The following is an 18,826-nucleotide window of genomic DNA, read 5'->3' on the forward strand; positions in this document are numbered from 1 at the left end:
GTTTAAGGATGACAGTGCCTAAAACAGTGTCTGGCATAGAATAATTACCCTAAGCATGAGCTATAATTACTAGTAGTATTATTTTTAATACACAAATTGCTCCTGGCTCCTTCATTCTGTGCAATTATCAGACGGTCAAATATCCCTCACAAAATATATAATCTATTGGTACAGGAATCTTCGAAAATGTTTCCCTCATGTGTGCTCAAACATATTTTGCAAAACCATGTATTCCGTGACATGTATTTAAGTTGGCATCAAAATTTCACCAGTTTAAATAGCTGCAAACGATCCAATTGTCAGTAAATTGAAAGGTTGACATTTCACTGTCTACCCAGCAGAATCTATCATGATAGTTTGATCTCTAACATCATTGACGGTTCTTCTTTAACGCTGAAAACTTGGCTTCCTTGTCTTTTCTCCTTGAATGCACATTTCCATCCCACTTCTCCCACATACTTTTATCCTAATGTCATATATTTTTGTGCTTGAAAATATTTTTTTTTGATCCACCCACCTCCTATACATCTCTGCAAAACTTTTACATAAATTGGTATTTTAAGATGTATTCTATTTTCTGTCTCCAAGGTGCTATGTGTTAAAAATGTTTTCTGGATTGAGGTATGATCAATTATTAATAGTACATGCTTGGTCAAAATTATATATTATGTTACGGTTTGTGATAAATTAATTCTAAGGAATTAAAAAGTAAACTTTTATTGGAAATGCATCTTGTAATAAGATGGCAGACACATCTCCCACCATTTTATCCATTCATGGATGAACATGACATTGTTAGAATGAGGTAGGGTTTGCCTTCAATTATATTCTTATTTGTCATTTTCGTAGATGTTTGGGCTGAGAACTCTTGTTTCCAGAAATGGGAAAGGAAAGAATTTAGTAATGAAAATGTCACTCAACCCTTCTGTGTGATATAATCACCTAGTGACCTGTCAGCAAAATCTATTATTAATGATAACTTGAATTAAGTCTTTCTTCCATGTGATTGCAAAGAACTAGAAAGCACTGGAAGTACAAAAAGATTTGTTTGCACTGTCATGAAAGTCATTCACTCTCTCGGTTTCTGGGAAATGCACCCAAAAATCTTTACCATAACATAATCAAAAGATTATCCACTATCAAAAGTTACCCATTACCCCTTCACTCAGAGATCCCTTGTGTCAACTAATAGTCTCAAAAAGATTGGGAAAAATTTAGTATAGATTTTATTATGCTTTTGAAAATACTGTAATATTTTTTCCAAGATTTTTTTTTATCATATAACCTTTTAAATATACTTTGTGAAAATTGTGGAGCATCAGAGATTTAGAGCATTCTGCTTGTAGAAACTGTCTAACTGGCAAACAGTGCTCAACTTCAAGCCTTTCAGTGAAGGTGGGAGAGGGAAGAGGCAGGATGTGGTAAGTTCTGGAGCAAGTGCTGGAGCTCAGGAGGTCTTGTTGACAATGGTTGAGGCCTCTGGTCCAAGCGACAGCGACAGTGTAGTGCAGTATGAGGGGCACTGGCCGGCAGTCAGAGACCCTGGGGTCAGGTTCTGGCTTTTTCTTTAGCTTTCTGTGTGACCTAGAGAAAGTCCCTTCCCTCACTGGGCCATACTCAGTAGCCTTACCTTAAAAAACATATCTTCTTTTTTATAAAAATAATGAAAGAACAGTCTGGCAGTTCCTCAAAAGGTTAAACAGGGCGTTACCCTATGACCCAGTAATTCCACTGCTAGTTATACACCCAAGAGAAATGAAAACATGTGTCCACATAAAGCTTATACATGAACATTCATAGCAGCGTTATTCATTATAATTTCCAAAAAAGTGTAAACAGCCCAAATATCCATTGGCTGATGAATGGATGAATGCAATGTGGTCTATCCATGTAATGGAGTATTATTCAGACATAAAAGGAACAAAGTACTGATACATATAACATGAAATAACCTTGAAAACATGTTAGGTGAAAGAAGTCCATCACAAAAGACCACATATTATGTGTTTCCATTCCTATGAAATGTCCAGAATGGGTAAATCGGTATAGACAGAAAGTAGATTGGTGGTTTCCTGGGGACGAGAGAGGGGTGTGGGTGTGACTGCTAATAGGTATGGGATTTCTTTTTGGAGTGATGGAAATGTTCTAAAATTTACTGTGGTGATGGCTGTACATATCTGTGAATACAGGTTCCCTTGCTATCTGAAAGTAGAGCGCTCCTATGAAAAATTTCGTAAGCTGAAATGGCGTAAAGCATCTATCATCTTAGGACACTTCATGCTATTTTCACTTTTTGCCCTTTTTTGTAAAACCAAGAATCCCCTTTGGATTTTTTGTGGTTAGCGAATGTAGGTCTTTTGCAAAAGTGAAGTGGCGTAAAGTAAACTTTTGAAAAGCGGGGCATAACTGTATACTAAAAACCACTAAATGGTACACTTTAAATAGGTAAATTGCATGGTTAAGAATTACATCTCAGTAAAGCTTTTATATTAAGAAATGAGGGGTGCTGTGGCCTAATGGTTAAGCGCACAGACTCTGAAGCCAGGCAGCTTGGGTTTGACCCCCAGCTAGCCACTCACATAGTATAGCAGTGTGTGAATCTAGACATCAGTTTCCCCACCTGTAACCCAGTTGTACTAATAGACTCTATTCACGGTACCGCCTGGAATAACACATTAGGTGACATTTGTAAAGTACTTACAACTGTGCCTGGAACACGTAGTAAGCACGGCATGTTTGTTAAATAATGTTCATCAAATAATTTTTTAAATGAAGCACTTGGGTAAAATGACTTGAAGTTTGATAATCTGTTACCAAAATTAACCCCCAGCTTTAGCGTCCAGGTTGCTTCTTACTGTCTGTGTGTCTCCTATGCTTGGTGACCAATAAATGGTGGGCAGTTTCTGGGTGGCTGTTGGGTACATGCAGTTCAGACACTCACCAGCAGACGGAGCCAAACAACCAAATACTGCGCAGTGGCCCGATTAGAAGTTCCTGGTGGAGCGGGTGCCGCTCCTGGTCTCCTAAATGGCCCTGGGTACACTCCCTGAAACTCCTTGCTCACCCACTCCCGGGTTGGCCACCGTTTCTCATCGTGGCCCTTGAGCCCTTTGGCCGGGAAGGCTGGTATTTGGCCTCTATTAGGTTCAAACCCTGGCCCCTCAGGCATCGCTTCCGGAATCTACTTGCTGGCACTACCATGGCCACCTTTCTTCCCTCTGTCCAGGCTCCACCTGGCTGGGCCACCCATGCGGGAGAGATGCTGGCACTGCCCGAGCCCCTCTTGGTGCTGGAACCAGACCACTCCATTGTCCCTGCATCTCCCCTCATTTCTGCTCCTGCCCCCCATTCCTCGCCGTGGGCACTTGATCCTCAAAGATGAACTAAGGCTAAAGGCTTCGATTCTACCTACATTTACCGAGTGCCCACAACCTACCATTTTAGACATGGGCTCGGATGACACAACAATCCTTTGAGTTTAGAGTATTACCCTCATTTTGCAGATGAGAAATTGGGGCTCAGAGAGGTTAAATGACCTGTTCGAAATTATACAGCTGATGGGCAGTCGGGTCTAACTCAGACACTCTGGCTTCCAAACTTTATTTTTCATCACCTTTTTGTCTCAAGAAAATCCAGAAAGTTTTAGGCTGGGCTGCACCCTCAAGTTCACTCTGCCGCTTCCAGTGCAGTTGTTCAGTGCCTCAGGCAGCCCCTAGGGGGCCCCAGGACCATCTCCTTGGGGCATCTCTGCCTACTTTCATTTCCGGTCTCAGCTTAAATACTGTGGGGACCCATGCAGAACCCTAGAGTTGGTATGAAGATTATTTGAAAACATTTGAGATTCAACAGATAGAGAAAGATGCCTCTCGGGGCTCCCCTTATCTGACTAAAAACAGCAACTTCTGAGAAATGAGGCTGCCATGAATTCCCCCTTTGGGGCGAGTCTGTTTCCAGGAGAGAGACCAAAAGTGAACATACCATGAATTCCATCTCTGGGGAGTTTTATGGCCCGAAGAAAACACAAAACTCACTCATACCTGTATAGACAAACATCATCACAAACTTTCTTATCTCCCATTTGTTCTCCTAAAAATCCATTTGTCTTTTCTAAAAACACCTATTTGTTCTTCCGTTAGATGTCATTTCTCCCTCCTCCCTTTTCCTTACTAAGTTAGGTATATGAGCCTCTAACTGGAACCACTTATTGGACTATTTCTTTTGCTAGCTCTCATGTGCATATGAATAAACACTTTTCCTCGTGTTAATATGTCATTTGTCAGTTTAATTCGCATGTCATCAATCAATAAACCTCAGAGGGTTGTGTTTCCTCTCCCACAAGCACATTCCACGCAGGCCATCTTCTCCCTGGCCCTCATATCAGACCCCTGCCCCCACCACACCTTCTCATCCTTTTGTCTGAGGCTTTTTAAGAGCAGTAGCTCTTTATTGGTGAGGATATGGAAAAAAGGGAACCCTTGTGCACAGTTGGTGGGAATGTAAATTGGTACAGCCACTATGGAAAGCAGCATGGAGGTTCCTCGAAAAATTAAAAATAGAACTGCCATATGATCCAGTGATTTCATGTTTGGGTATTTATCCAAAGGAAAGGAAAACTCTAATTTGAAAAGATATCTGTACCTCCATGTGTATTGTAGAATTATTTACAACAGCCAAGATAATGAAAGCAACAGAAATCAATGGGTGAATAAAGAAAATGTGATATATATATGCTAAATGAAGTAACTCAGACAGAGAAAGACAAATGTCATATGATCTCACTTATATGTGGAATCTTAAAAAAAACAAAAAACAAAAAGAACACCCAGACTCATAGAGACAGAGAGAAGATTGGTGATTGCCAGAGGCAGGGGTGGGTGAAATGGGTGAAGAGTGTCAAAAGGTACAAACCCAGTTATAAAATAATTAAGTCATGGGGATGTAATGTGCAGACAGCGTGTACTGTATTGCATATTTGAAAGCTGCTAAAAGAGTAGATCTTAAAAGTTCTCATTACACACACGAAAATTATAACTATATGAGGATGGGTATTAACTAGACTTATTGTGGTGATCATTTCGCAATGTATACAAATACAGAATCATTATGCTGTACAACTGAAACTAGTATGTCATGTGTCAATTATGTCTCAATAAAAAATAAAATGCAACACACTCCATTGAGGAATGCAGTTCAATAAAAGACTTTTGTAGGATCTCCTCTAATCCCCCCTCCCCATGCCCTGATACTGGGGGTGTCAGGAGCAGTACAGTGGGAGGCAGAGGGGGAGTGAAAGGAAAGGCTCCGCCCCTTTCCCCACTGTGGGGTCATGAGCCATGAATTGGGTCTGTCACTGTCGCTTGGGCCAGAGGCCTCAACCATTGTCAACAAGACCTCCTGAGCTCCAACACTTGCTCCAGAACTTACCACATCCTGCCTCTTCCTCCCCCCTCTTCCCTCCCCCACCATCACTGAAAGGCTTGAAGTTGAGCACTGTTTGCCAATTAGACAGTTTCCACAAGCAGAATGCTCTAAATCTCTGATGCTCCACAATTTTCACAAAGTATATTTAAAAGGTTATATGATAAAAAAAAAAAAAAAGATTTAGGGGATGGGGGAGGCTTTGGCTTGGACTGGACATTTTAATCAGAGTGAGTTTTCCAAAATGTGACTGTTTTTAATACTAGAAATAACCCACAATGCTGGAATCTGTGTAAGACATGCAGTACTGAGAAGGAAGATTTCTCAAGGCATGGGTGAAAGCACAGGTTGGAGAAAATTAAAACCGTTTCCAGTTTGAACTCTCTGAATTTGAGAAAACCAGTCGTTCATTGGTTCATTCATTCATTCATTCAATATTCATTGAGCAACTATCATGGGCCTGGCTCTGGACATACTGATGAATAGACAAAGCTGCTGTTCTCACGGAACATACATTCTAGCTAGTGTTTCATTGTACAGGCTGTTCTCTCTACCTGGAATTCCTGGTTCTCTTCATCTCCCTGCATGTGATGAGACTCTTCTTCCAGACTCACATCAGCCTTCACCCTGACCTCCTGGGGCAGCTTTGGGAATCCCTCCTTTCCATTTCCTCCGTTATAACAAGTACCAGCCTGCTCTAATCACAGGCTCCTGTGCCAGTTCTTCTCCTAGCCTGCAGTCACCTCACTATCCACAGAGTCTCAATGAAAACATGATTTGAGTCATTAAAGAAAACTCTGAAATGACTGTAAGGTAACCGGGAGACTTTGCCTTCCTTTACTCACCATTTGCCAGCACTTTACACTATGAGATCCTAAGCTTGTTGTTCTCCACCTCGAAACCCTGGGCCTCACTTTTCCCACCTGTGAAGTGGGCTTATAATCCTTACCTCCTCAGGTGTTCTGAGGGTGGGATGAAATTGGGATGAGTGGAAAGCCCATTCTGGGGGCAGGGATGCTGGGTGCTTCAGCCCTGTGGGTGCTGGTGTGCTCTAGCCACAGCCTTAGCCGGACCCTTGCCACGCAATTACCATGCCTTCTGGGTCGTCCATTATGTTACAAAACCGGGACTCTGATGAGCTTGCAGGCATTTTCTAGTGCTCGTGTATTTATGGAAGGACTCCTCAGAGGAGATTATGGTTATGTACCATTTGTCTAATTGTTTCTTCCATAATGTCCTGCTTTTCAGCCAAATTGCACTAGTTCTTACTTCTTGTACATGCCCTGGGATTCCTACCTCCCTACCTTTATTCATACTTCTAACTCTGCCACTAGCTGTTGAACTCCTACTCTACCCTCAAGACCCACTCAGATGCCACCTGTCAATAAAGCTTCTCCTGTCTCCCCTGAAGGTTATGCTCCTGCTCTCCCTTCTTAATAAGGCCTTTTCATCCATTGACTTAATTAGGAAGGTTGTACATCACTCATCCCCTTTCTGGGCCCGGAAGCTTCTAGAGCAGGAACCAAATCTGCTTCCTGGGACCTGTGCCTGGTTCAGTGGCTTGCGTATGAGGGGAAATGCAAGGGACGTTCCAGAAAATGGAACTGAGGTCATGGGGGGCATGGGTGGGTCTGGGGACAGGAGCCAAGCAGCCCCATGTCTGAACCGAGCTCCGCCTCCATCGCAGTCTGCTGAACTTGCCCCCATCATGCCAGCACGGCCACCCACTGGGCATCCAGTGCACACCCATGCACTCCCCAAGCTTCCTCCAACTCCCGGGAGAAATCAGCTTCGTGCCCTTGGGGAAGTCCTTGGGGAGGTAAGATTAAGAGCAATTTATTACCAAGAGTGTTCACTAAACATCAAAACGTGGCTTTCTCTGTCTCAGCAAAGCCTTCTTGACAGAGCAAGCACCCTGGGGAAATGCAGCAAGCAACAAGTCCCTGTGGCATTTGAACAGCTGAAAAGCCAGCTGCCGGGAAGAGTCCAACCAAGCTGCAGCCAGCACACGTTGACTAATATATGAATCCAATCTGCAATATTAATAGTAAACACCCATACCCAGGTGTGTAGGCCCGCTGGGCAGTGAGAGACAGACAGCCACCTCGCGGGGTGAAGGTGGGGAAAATCCTGACAGTCAGAGAACTTGGGGTCCAGGAACCCCAGGTTCCCTCTCCTCAGCCCGAGTGATCACTGAGCGCCACGGCTGGGTGTGCGCCCGCTGGAGCATTTATTGAGCAAACACCGTCTGCATGGTACGCTGGCTCAGGACATAGGGAACCTGGCTCTGCTGTTTATGGGATGACAACCAATTTTGTCTCTCTGGACCTCGTTTCCTCAGCTGTAATGTGGGGACAGAGATGGTGACAGTGAGCATGACAGTTTCGACAGTAAGTCCTCACTTAATGTTGTTGACAGGTTCTGGGAAACGGCGACTTTAAACAAAACAGCACATAACGAAACCAATTTTACCCTGAGCTAATTGATATAAACGAGTTAAGTTCCTACGACATATTTCTGGTCACAAAACCATCACCAGACTTCTAAATAAAGATCCTAGACACTTCTATTAAACATTGAAATAGTCAAATATATGGTGATGGAAGGAGAACTGACTCTGGGTGGTGAACACACAATGGGATTTATAGATGATGTAATACAGAATTGTACACCTGAAATCTATGTAATTTTACTAACAATTGTCACCCCAATAAATTAAAAAAACACACATTGAAATAAATATGAATGATACAGACATTTCAGAAAGATGAATAAAAACAAGTAAGATCATGATTTTCCAACCCACTTATTTTGGTTCAGGGTCGTGGGTAGCCAGAGCCTACAGGGTGCAACGTGGGAACCCACCCTGGACAGGACGCCCTTCCGTTGCCAGGCTACTCACACCCACCCCACTCAGACAGTGTAGACACGCGAGCTCACCTCACGTGAACAGCTTTGGGATGGGGGAGGAAACCCGAGTACCTGGAGGAAATGCACGCAGACATGGGGAGAACACGCAAACACCACACAGACAGTGGCCACGCTGGAATCAGATTTTTCCCCCTCATCAATGTTGTAATGAAACAACATTGAACAAGATGGTATTATTCAAGGACCTGCTGTATCTGATAAGCACTTTCAGGGTGCCCGGCTCTGTGCTCAGAGCCTTCCAGCCTTATTTGATCCTTATAACACCTCCAAATCTAGAAGCTACTAGCAGCAGCATTTTATAGATGGAAAAGGAAAAACAAGGCCTAGAGAGTGTCCTGGTGTGGACAGTGTCCCTTGCCTGCCCCTCTCCTCCAATTCATGTCCTTCCTGGAACCGCACACTGTGACCTCATTTGGTTATTTGGAAATAGGGTCATTGCAGATGTCATTGGGGAAGTTAGATGGGTTAACGCTGGAATTAATACAGGAGAAGAGTGGGTCCTTGCTCCAGTATGACTGGTGTCTTAATAAAAAGAGGGGTTCTAGCCTCCAGAACGGTGAGAGAATACATTTCTGTTGTCTCAAGCCACCCAGTTTGTGGAAATTTGTTCCGGTAGCTTTAGGAAACTAACACAGAGAGGTTAAGTAAGTTGCCCAAGACTGCATGGCTGGGAGGCAGACAGCCTAGGGTTCCAAAGCAGATTCAGAATCTCACTCCAGAGCCCCAGTGACGAGCAATTCTCTTTAATTAAATGAGTCAGTTGTGTAAATCAGTGCCTGGAACATAGCAAGAACTGAAAAAGTGCCATTACTGTTGTTATTAATTATACATAATCATAGGCTCGCTCCCTCCTCCGCCCACTTCACGGAGTTGATGTGAGTGCCTTGCAATCTCTCAGGACCCAGACAACAGTGAATTGTAGTATCATTAATATTATCAGAGACAATAAGGGGAAGAAAAACTATGGCTAATATTTTTTCACAACCCACTGAAGGGTGTTTCCTCAAAGCAAGACCAGTTCATCCTGATGAGAAGGAGGTGGGACGCCAACAACTCCGTTGTCTTCTGGAGAGAACTTGAGATTTTCCTGCTGCTTCATTTATGTCACCAAGTGCTGCCAGATACAAGGAAGAGGAAGAGCACAATGACCCCCACATCTTTGGCCGGGTGGCTTTGCAGCACCCCTCACTGCCGTAGGAGGCACATATTTTGACGTGGGGTTGACCTTGTGACTTACACTGGTCAATAGAATGAGATGAAGTAACAATACGCTGTCGTGTGAGGGACCCTGCTCGCTCCGCCATTTGTAGTGCGGGGTGGCCTGCGGGGTCTCTGGTCCCGCTCCCCACATAAGAACACAGGACATGGTGAGGCCAAAAAGGAACACCCACGGAGCCATAAGTAGGGGAGTCATACCACTATATTCTCGCTGGCGGCTGGGTTAGAGACACAGGAAGCAGGACCCACACGATCCACAACCCACCATCCGCTTCTCTGCCAACCAACCTCACTTGCTAACTGCAATCTGCTCTTGCTAGCTCAGCCACCATCTTCTTGCTAGCCCCCCATTTTCCTGCTAGCGTAGCCACAGCAGTTATATTAGTGGCCAATGGCTCACTGGTTACAGCTGACGGCCAACTAGCCACAGCTGATGACCACCCAATCACAGTTGATGGCCATTTACTACCTGAGCCAGCACCTTTCTATGTGAGGCCGAGAGCCTGGAAATTGCACTCCTGGTTTTGTCCCTGCAATGCTTAATCCTTTGCATTTCCACCTGCCCTCTGTGCCTCTGTCATCACCATGAGAAGAGTGTTCCAGGGCAGTTTGCTGCTTCTAGGAGGAGGATGAGAGACCATGTGAGCACAGCCTACACCAGCCAATCCCCAGCTGTAGACGTGAGCAAAATCAACACTCACTGTTGCCATTGAAATTCTGAGGTTGTTTACTGTGCACCATTATTGTATCTAAAGCAAACTGATATAACCCCCCACCCCCAGACTTCCTCTTTTACACACTCAGGTCTGCAAATGATGCTACCGTCACCTGGACCCTTGGTCTGCTTGACTCCAGTGCCTGGGCTCTTTCATCATCTCACATAGATCCTTTATCTGGTGAACTCCTACACATCCTTCAAGACCCATTCTAAATGTAACCTCTTGGTAAAGTCATCCCTGATTCTCTGAGGCATCGTTTTCCCACTCCTGTACTCCCATTGTCCCTTTAATGTGATACTAGTTTGTGATTATTTGTTTACTTCTGCATCTTTCTCCCCAGGCAGTGAGCCCTCCAAAGGTGGGGCATGCCTGGCTATACTGTTAACAATAATCTTGCCTCGTCCTTCAGAGATTGGGTCTGTGTATATTTAACTTCACTTTTGATTTTAAACTAATTTAACCTGTTAGCCTATTTGTTCACTTACTGCTGACATTTGTCACTAACCCGATTAGTGTGGAATGAGGATTCAGTCCCAGGGGAGAGAAAGGAACAGTGTTCTCAGTGTCAAGTCCAGCTCTTAGCAATATTGTGGACTCTGCCTTCAATCACTTCCTGGCCGCGTTAACACTGCCCCTTCCCCTGGGGGAAATGAGGGCTCTCTGACTATGTATCTTTTCCCTCTTATTAGGAACATTGGCTAATAAACATTCACCCCAAGTTAATGTCCCTGGAACCATCTCTTCAGGGCCCTGCATTCAATTCAGAAATAACTAAGAGTGGATTTTCACTTGCGTGCTCTTAGAGCAGCGCTGTGGTGTGCCTTTCGTGACTGCTTTGCTCCATGAAACATAGTACAAACTATATTTTATGACCGTATTTGTATAAAAACAAATATAATCCAGGGTGATCTATATTCATTCCCCTCTCTCCTTTTCTCTTTTGACAGGAGATACAGCTTTATTGCGGAAAAGCTGAGTTGGCAGAAGTCTGAAATAGCAACAGAATGTAGAACTCAGCTAGTTACAATACACAGGGGTTAGGGTTCCCATACACAGCTGTACTGCTCTCCCTCAGTCTCAGATGTATTTATCCCCGTCAACAACAATCATTTCCTGCTTCTGGCCCCGGACCTGCCATTGGCCACGAGATAGGCACAACTCTTCATTCAGGGTGACATCCCATCATGTATTTCTCAGGCACCAGCTCCTAAGCCCTCAGGCTTCCTTCTCAGTGTCCAGCCCCTCTAGCACTCTGGGTGTTGGTGACTGTCTGCAGTGGTTTGGTCACTGCAGTGGCGTGGCGGTGGTAGAGGGAGGGAGAAGGCGAGAGAAGAGGAACTGGCAAAGCAAACCTTGCTTGCGGAAGTGTGGCTCTGAGGGAAGGAAAGACATGAGGTGGCAAATCAAAGGATTTGTTTGTTTGTTTCTTTTGTACTTTGTTTTACTGGGAGTGACTTGAGTATGGTGCAGTGGTTACATGTATTACACAGTTAGGTGTTTAAAGCTTTGGCATTAGCCAGACCTACGTCTTCCTTCCTCTGACTTTGGCACCTTTAACTTCCATGACCTTGGACAAGTCACTTCTCTGAGCTCCAGTTCCTTTGTTGAAAAACAAGGATCCTAATTGTTCCTATGTCACATGGTTATTATGGGGACTGCATAAAATAATGTATATATCATGCACTTGGCAGAGTTCCTGGCACACAGCAGAAACTCAGTAAGTGTTCCCGGTCATCACAGAGGGAGCTGATCAAAGAGATGAAACGTGCAGAAGAGAACGGGGTAATGATAGAGCCCAGTCCTTACATGGCTGTGCCTAACACAGAACGTAGATTCTGGATTCCTGATGCTGACAACTGGCCCATCTGCCTCACTGAATGTTTTATGCAGAGTGTGGTCAACGAATGTAGGACGAGAGCTGGGACTTCATTGAGCTCACGGAACAGGCTGTATGAATGGGCTTGGGACCTGCACACGACTACAAGTTTAATACGTGCTGAGACGTCTGGTGGAATTTGGTGTAAGACTTGCTTTCATGACTTCCTGGCAGCAAGGTTTGGGGGGGGCGGGTTGCTAACTCTCTTTCATCTCAGAGTTTTCAGTGGTCGGTCAGTATCATCTAGCGAACCTGGTCATCATTCTTAGAGAACCTGTTACGGGAAGTCTCAGTTCTTCTTGCCGACGCAGTGAGGAATCAAAGGTCAGCAAGCTGATTACTATGCAAGCAGGTTTATTAGTGGTATGTTCTCAGGGAAGAGAATGGGCCTAGCCCAGGTAGGGGAGAGGGAGAGAAAGGGAGGGGGAGAGAGAGATAGAGACAGAGAGAGACACACAGAGAGTGAGAGAGGGCGAGAGCGGGTGAGGGCCCTTGTCCAGAGGACTTACAGTTGCAGTGACCTCCTGCGATGGGTGGAGGTCGGTTGACTCAGATCCTTATCTTGCTCCAGACCACCTCTTGTCATCTGTTGTAGAAACAGATGCCTGGCTGGAGGCAGTTCATCAAAGCTAGTTATGAGCTTTTTATGTCGGCACTATGGACCCCCTCTACCCTCCTCTTCCTCCTCCATTTTCTAACTTCTACCTAACAAACCTAAGAATTGTAAATGATCAGATTGGCGAGGTCAGGTCAAGCACCAAAAATGGGCTTTTGAAGTGAGGCGATAAAGGACCAGGAAATTAAGAGAATGGGAGAAGCGAGGGACCACAGAGATTGAGTAACAAAATGGAGTGCCCAGGGGTGGAAAGGCTGTAACACCTTCAAATCAGGTCTCTTCATCTACCTCATAGTGGCAGCCAGAGGTTGCTCAGTGGCTGAAAGGCTACCAACTGACAGGTCTAAAGGGACCGTGGGACCTGCCCTGCAATGCGCTGTCACCGTGACTTGGACTAAGAAATTTATCAAGGAACTTAATTATTTGACTGTCCGGTGAGCGGCATCCATACCCCCCGGCCCATTCTTTATACCTTCTGTCCGCAGAACAATTGAGCATCCTAATTAAGGGTCCTTTTATGTAAGGCTTTGAAAATGGAACTGATTGGGGGAATATCTCTTACATCTTTTTTTTTGGAGAGCCTGTGGGTCAGAGGCAATTTCTGTAGCTGAAGAACAACTGTCTCCATACTTCCAGCACCGAGAATGGACACTTGAAACATTCAACAAGAAGCCGTCTGTCTGCTTCACATGAGGGGTTTCAAACCACGATATGATTCGACCCCCAACCCCCCATCACTAATTTGAGAAAAAAGTAAAATAGGAAATGTTTTTGGATCAAAAATAAATTGACATTTGTCACTAGATATTCCCATCCCCAGTAACTCCATATTCGAGAAAGATCTTTGACTTTAATATAAAACGACATCCTCATCAGCAATAATTTAGAAGAATTCTCCTTTGTGAAGCTAATTAGAGATATTTGTTAGATCCAGTAACAGACCCTTTTCTCATTGAAGGGGTACAACTCAAAAGGGAAGGACAATGAAGAAAAGGAACTATTATAATTCTTCATAAAAGGTGAGAACTGGTAGTTCCCCAGAAAAGTGCAGGAAAGGATGAGAAAGTGAGGGTTATCAGTCCCGGGACTCTAGAGAACAGAACCAACAGGAGATAGGTAAATACGTAGATAGATAGGTTGATAGACAGATAGATAGATGATAGATTCTGATTAAGAAGGTCTGGGGAAAGGCCTGAAAATCTACATTAAAAACAAGTCTCCCTAGGAGATTCTCATGATTTTGAGGAAGGTGGTAAATACTGGACGCAGTACAGTGCCCTCTGAGAGGTAATTCTGTAATGACTTAAATTCCAAGGCCAGCTGCTGGGAAGACTAAACAAAATCCAATCAGCAAATGCCCTAGGATGCCATAGAAATCTTCTACCCAAGGACAATCATGAGGCGATGTTTTAATAAAAATGTCCCTTACAAATAAAAAAGCACCTTCTGCATAAATCCAGGGTGCTAAATCATGACCTTCATCAATACCTTAGCAGGAGCATAGTTTCCAGAGTAGTTGTTTTGGAGTCTGGGCAATTTAAGATAATCAGAAATGGCTCTGAAATGCAGAAAATAGATTCAGTTCTTGGAGGCATTGGGATCTGGCAACAGCGGCATAGCCTGATGGGGACACAGGCTAGGCCCCAGGGAAGGACCTCTTTCCTCATCCTTCATAGCTCACGTTCAGGACAGCATTCTCTATTGGAAAAAACAAATCCCCTGGAGAACTTGTTAAAATACAGATTGCTAGGTCCTTGTCCTTAGTTTTTGATTCCTTAAGTTGGGTTTGGGGCCTGAGACTTTGCATTTCCAATAAGTTTCCAGGTGTTGCTGTTGTTGCTGCCATGTCTGGGGACCACTCAGAACTACTGCTTTAGATCAATGGCCAAGACCTGCTTAGGACATGAGAACTGAATTGGAATCATAGGTGTATGTTCAAGTCACGGCCCAAGTCAAGGTGTGATTGGCTGTGTGCAATCTTGAGAATGTCTTGGTGTTTTTCTTTTTCATTTTTTACTTTGCGATTAATTTTAGACTTAGAGTTCAGTTGTAAAAATAGTACAGAGTTCGCATTTACTTTTACCCAACTTCCCCTTATGTTAACACCTTACATAACCATAGAGAAATCATCAAAACTAAGAATTTAACCTTAGTACATGACTGTTAACTAGACTACAAAAGTTATTGGATTTCACCCCAGTTTTCCCACTAATGTTCTTTTTATGTGCCAAGATCCAATCCAGGATCCCACGTTGCATTAAGTTGTCATGCCTCCTTAGTCTCTTTCAATCTATAATAGTTCATCAGTCTTCTTGTCTTTCATGAGCCTGAGGCTTTTAAAGGGTACTTGTCAGTGATTTTGTAGTATGTCCTTCCCTTTATGTCTGTCTGTTGTTTTCTTATGATTAGACTGAAGTCATGTGTTATCGGAGAGGATGCCACTGAGATGCTATGCCCTTCTCAGTGCATCATTTCAGGTGTCACGTGATGTTGGTATGTACTACTGGTGATGTTAGCTCACTTGATTAATGTGATGTCTGTCAGAATTCTACATTGCGAAGTTACCATTTTTCTCTTTGTGATTACTAAATATTTTGGTGAAGTTCCTTTGAGACTACAAATATCCTGATTCTGCTTAAACTTTTACATCACTAATTTTAGCATCCATCAGTGGATCTCTCCTACAGCAATTGTCACTTTGACGTTCTCATGGTAATTCTCTAGTTCCCTAATTCCTTCTGTGTTTATATTCATTGGAATTCTTCTGTATAAAAGAGTTGTTCCTTCTATGGTTGAAGGTCTCTGACTTTGGAGCTGCACAGCCCTAAGTTCAAAGCCCAGGGCTGCTACTTAAGACACTTCTGCTGTCAGGCACTTCTGGCATTGTAAAGAAAATACTTGGGTTTGTCACCTGAAAGAAAAGGCAACTGTTGGGGGAGGGCTCTGTGGTGGTGTGGGGCCTGGATGAAGAGCCCGACTTCTCCATATGGACACTTGGATTCTCCTAGCTGTACACCAATCAGCCCTGAGAGCTCAGACAAACAGCAATCCCTCCATGTTTTTGTTTCCTTGGGTAAAAAAACAAGGTGGTTCGATGGGATGGTTCCTAAGGGTCCTCCCATCTCTGATGCTTCCTGCTCAACATTTCAGTTTCATTTGGCATAGATTTTCTCCTTTATCTTCTTTATTGCACCTGTCTTTCCTCATAATTTCTGGTAGTGCTGTGTGTACACCACTCTTACCATAGAAAAACAACAGCCATTTCTTTTTAACTCGTCTCGCATCCCCAAAATGTTCCCTCCTGTATATATGAAGAAGAGCAATAGCCCTTACATGGATGCTTTAACTACCTGGGAGTTTATGTAACTAGACATGTTACAATCCCAGAAGGCAGAACCAAAACAGATTAGACAAGAAAAGCCAAATTTCATTTTCTGGCCTAGAACGTTTCTCCAGCCATGAACCCAAGATGATGCTCATCTTGAAGCAGGTTAATTTCCTTTTTCTCTGAGTGTAATAAATACCTGTTTACTAAGGCACCCCACCCCCACTATCCACAATGAGCACTCATGTACTCTTTGTTAATAAAATGAGAATTCATTCAATTTTCAGTTCTAATAAATAATCAGCCATTGTCTTTGCAATGGGCCCCAAGACCTGCTAAAAATGAAATGGACTCTGTGACCACTCAAAGGGAAAATTTTAAACTATATTCTTTAGTTTCAAAGGTGAGTCTCCCCCACCACTTTGTTGCAGTTTTAAAGGCCTGCAGCTGAATTTAGTTTTCTTGTCACACTGAGGTCCCACAGACATCTTAGCTAAGCATTAAGATCTTAAAAACAAAAGAAAGGAAAAACAAAATGTAGAGAGGCAGGTATGAAGAGTAGAACAGATGGTTTTCTCAGCCATGACGCCATGGCAAATCTGCTCTGAAGGCAGCCCAGAGCCCAGACACATTTTCAAACATGTTCCCCTGATTTTTTGAAGGTGTTGGCAAAGGTGGTGAATTCAGAGTTCCAGGAGGAAATTAGGATCTTCAGGATTTTTATTTCCCAATGAAGAACAGAGCGGCAGGAAATCAAGGCTTACTGAAAACCCCCCTCCCTTAGGTTGTTAAGAAACCTGGAGCAGGGTGAGTTAAAGAAACAGGGCAATGTCTTAGGCTGCTTTCGTGATTTGTTTTGAAAAGATTGAATTTAAACTTAAAAGAATAAAGATACTGAGAAAGGCATTGAGGCTTCAAGTTCCCACAGCCTGAAAGCTGCCTGTTTGCTGGAGCCCAGTGATGAGATTTCTAAAGCTGTGCTTGAAGAAGGTAGAAGGAACAGCTCCTGAATGGACCCATCCACAGGCAGAGCTGAGCTGGATAACAGTCCTCTTGGTGGCCTCTCTCCCCTCCGCCTCCATGCCCAGCGTGCACTCCTCACTCCTACCTGTCCCCACTCGTCTCTGCCAACCTGTTGTTCATTATGGCAAACGCTCCTACCCCCCCTGAGAATTCATTGTCCCGAGACAGCGTGCTGGTCTGGTGGGGGCAGCCGTTGGCTGTCTCAGACAGCTGCTTCTGGAGGATGGCGAGCGAGACCTTGTTGGCTGCCAAGAAGTCCTTCATGGAGATCATCTCCCCTGAGGGACGCCGTCCATCCGTGTCGCTCTCCATCACCCCATCCGTTTCTATGGAGATGTTGCACCGGTTCTGGACATTGCCCGGCATTATCACATTCCTCCGTGACCGCGAGAGTCCACTGTGGCACTGCTGGCAGCACCCGCCATCCATTTTCCTCAGGATCCAGTTCATGGACTGTTTGATGAGGATGGAGATGACGTTGAACAAGGAGTAGATGCAGCAGACACCCATGAGGATGAAGGCAAAGTTGGCAAAGCGGTAGAGGCCTTGGCTCTTATACTGGGAGTTCTGGCTGCTGACCAGGTCCCCGAAGCCGATGGTGCTGAAAGCCACAAAGCAGAAGTAGAGCGAGTCGAAGTAGCTCCACCCCTCGATGGAAGTGTACATGGCCGAGGCGCAGCAGGAGATGAGGACGGAGGCCACACACAAGATCAGCATGACATAGTACACGGAGGGCTTCCAGCCAGCCAGGCCGTCCACTTCGCGTTTCCCCAGGTTCTTCAGGCCCTCCTGGGGCAGGGCCCTCTGGCTCCGGAGCTGCTGCTGGTGGCACGACTTCATGATGTAGGCGATGACCGTGATCAGGCGCTCCAGGAAGAGGTTGAAGAACAAGATGGTGCTCGCGCACCCAATGAGGCCGTAGAAGATGAGAAAGGTTTTCCCTCCTACTGTCGCTGGAGTCGTCATCCCAAAGCCTGCAGGAGACAAAAGTCAAAGGAGAGAAGAGTGAGGGAGGTCTTTGCGGTAACTGGTATCAGGGTCACGGCTTTCATGGCTGGCAAAGGACCTAAAGAAACAGTTTCACAAACACCCGTAGTCCTAGCCTTTCTAAGAATGAGAGGGAAAGTTCTCATTTCCTTTTGGAGATACCAAGGGTTGTTCAGAGCTGGGGCCATTGCACAAATCAGAAAAAGGCACCTCAGCTTGCAGGTGGATACAGCTCATGAAAAATGGCTTGGTGATGAGAATGTGGGCTGGATTTCAGCCTCTCCTCCCCAGCCTGCGAGATGTCTTTGTACAGTACACAACCTGAACAACCATACTTAACAGACATTGTTCAGAGAGATAAACCTCACACAAAGAAAGGCTTATACAGTCTCACTGGGATTCATTTACCTATAAAGTTATTGAGTGCCATTCTAGAAACAGGGGATATACCTGTGGAAAAGATGGATCTGGTCCCTGACCCCAGGGAGCTCTCGTCTAGTGAGGTGAGTACGTGCTGTGTGGTGAGTGCTGTGGTGGAGGACATGCAGGAACCCGTGGGAGCTGCTCAGAGGGGAACCCATCTCAGACTTGGGGTTCTGGGAAGACTAAACAGGGAGAACTGAAAGCTAAAGAGGAGTTAGGCAGGCAAGGAGGGTGTGTGTGTGTGTGTGTGTGTGTGAGGTGTTGATGGTGGTGGTGGTGGTGGTGACGGG

At 44.7% G+C, this 18,826-nt stretch overlaps 1 protein-coding gene across 3 annotated transcripts in view; it reads right to left on the reverse strand.

The window, feature by feature from the left end:
• Window positions 1–9,076: 9,076 nt before the first annotated feature.
• KCNK13 (potassium two pore domain channel subfamily K member 13) overlaps window positions 9,077–18,826 on the reverse strand; it is an 84,908-nt gene continuing 75,158 nt past the window's right edge. For all 3 annotated transcript variants that reach the window (XM_074327051.1, XM_074327052.1, XM_019744852.2), the window contains one exon: window positions 9,077–18,100. In XM_074327051.1, the coding sequence (XP_074183152.1) occupies window positions 17,208–18,100 (893 nt within the window). In that variant the 3' untranslated portion in view covers window positions 9,077–17,207. The remainder of the gene's footprint in view (window positions 18,101–18,826) is intronic.

The sequence above is a fragment of the Rhinolophus sinicus genome, linkage group LG03 (genome assembly GCF_036562045.2).
Source record: "Rhinolophus sinicus isolate RSC01 linkage group LG03, ASM3656204v1, whole genome shotgun sequence".
Lineage (NCBI taxonomy): Eukaryota > Metazoa > Chordata > Mammalia > Chiroptera > Rhinolophidae > Rhinolophus > Rhinolophus sinicus.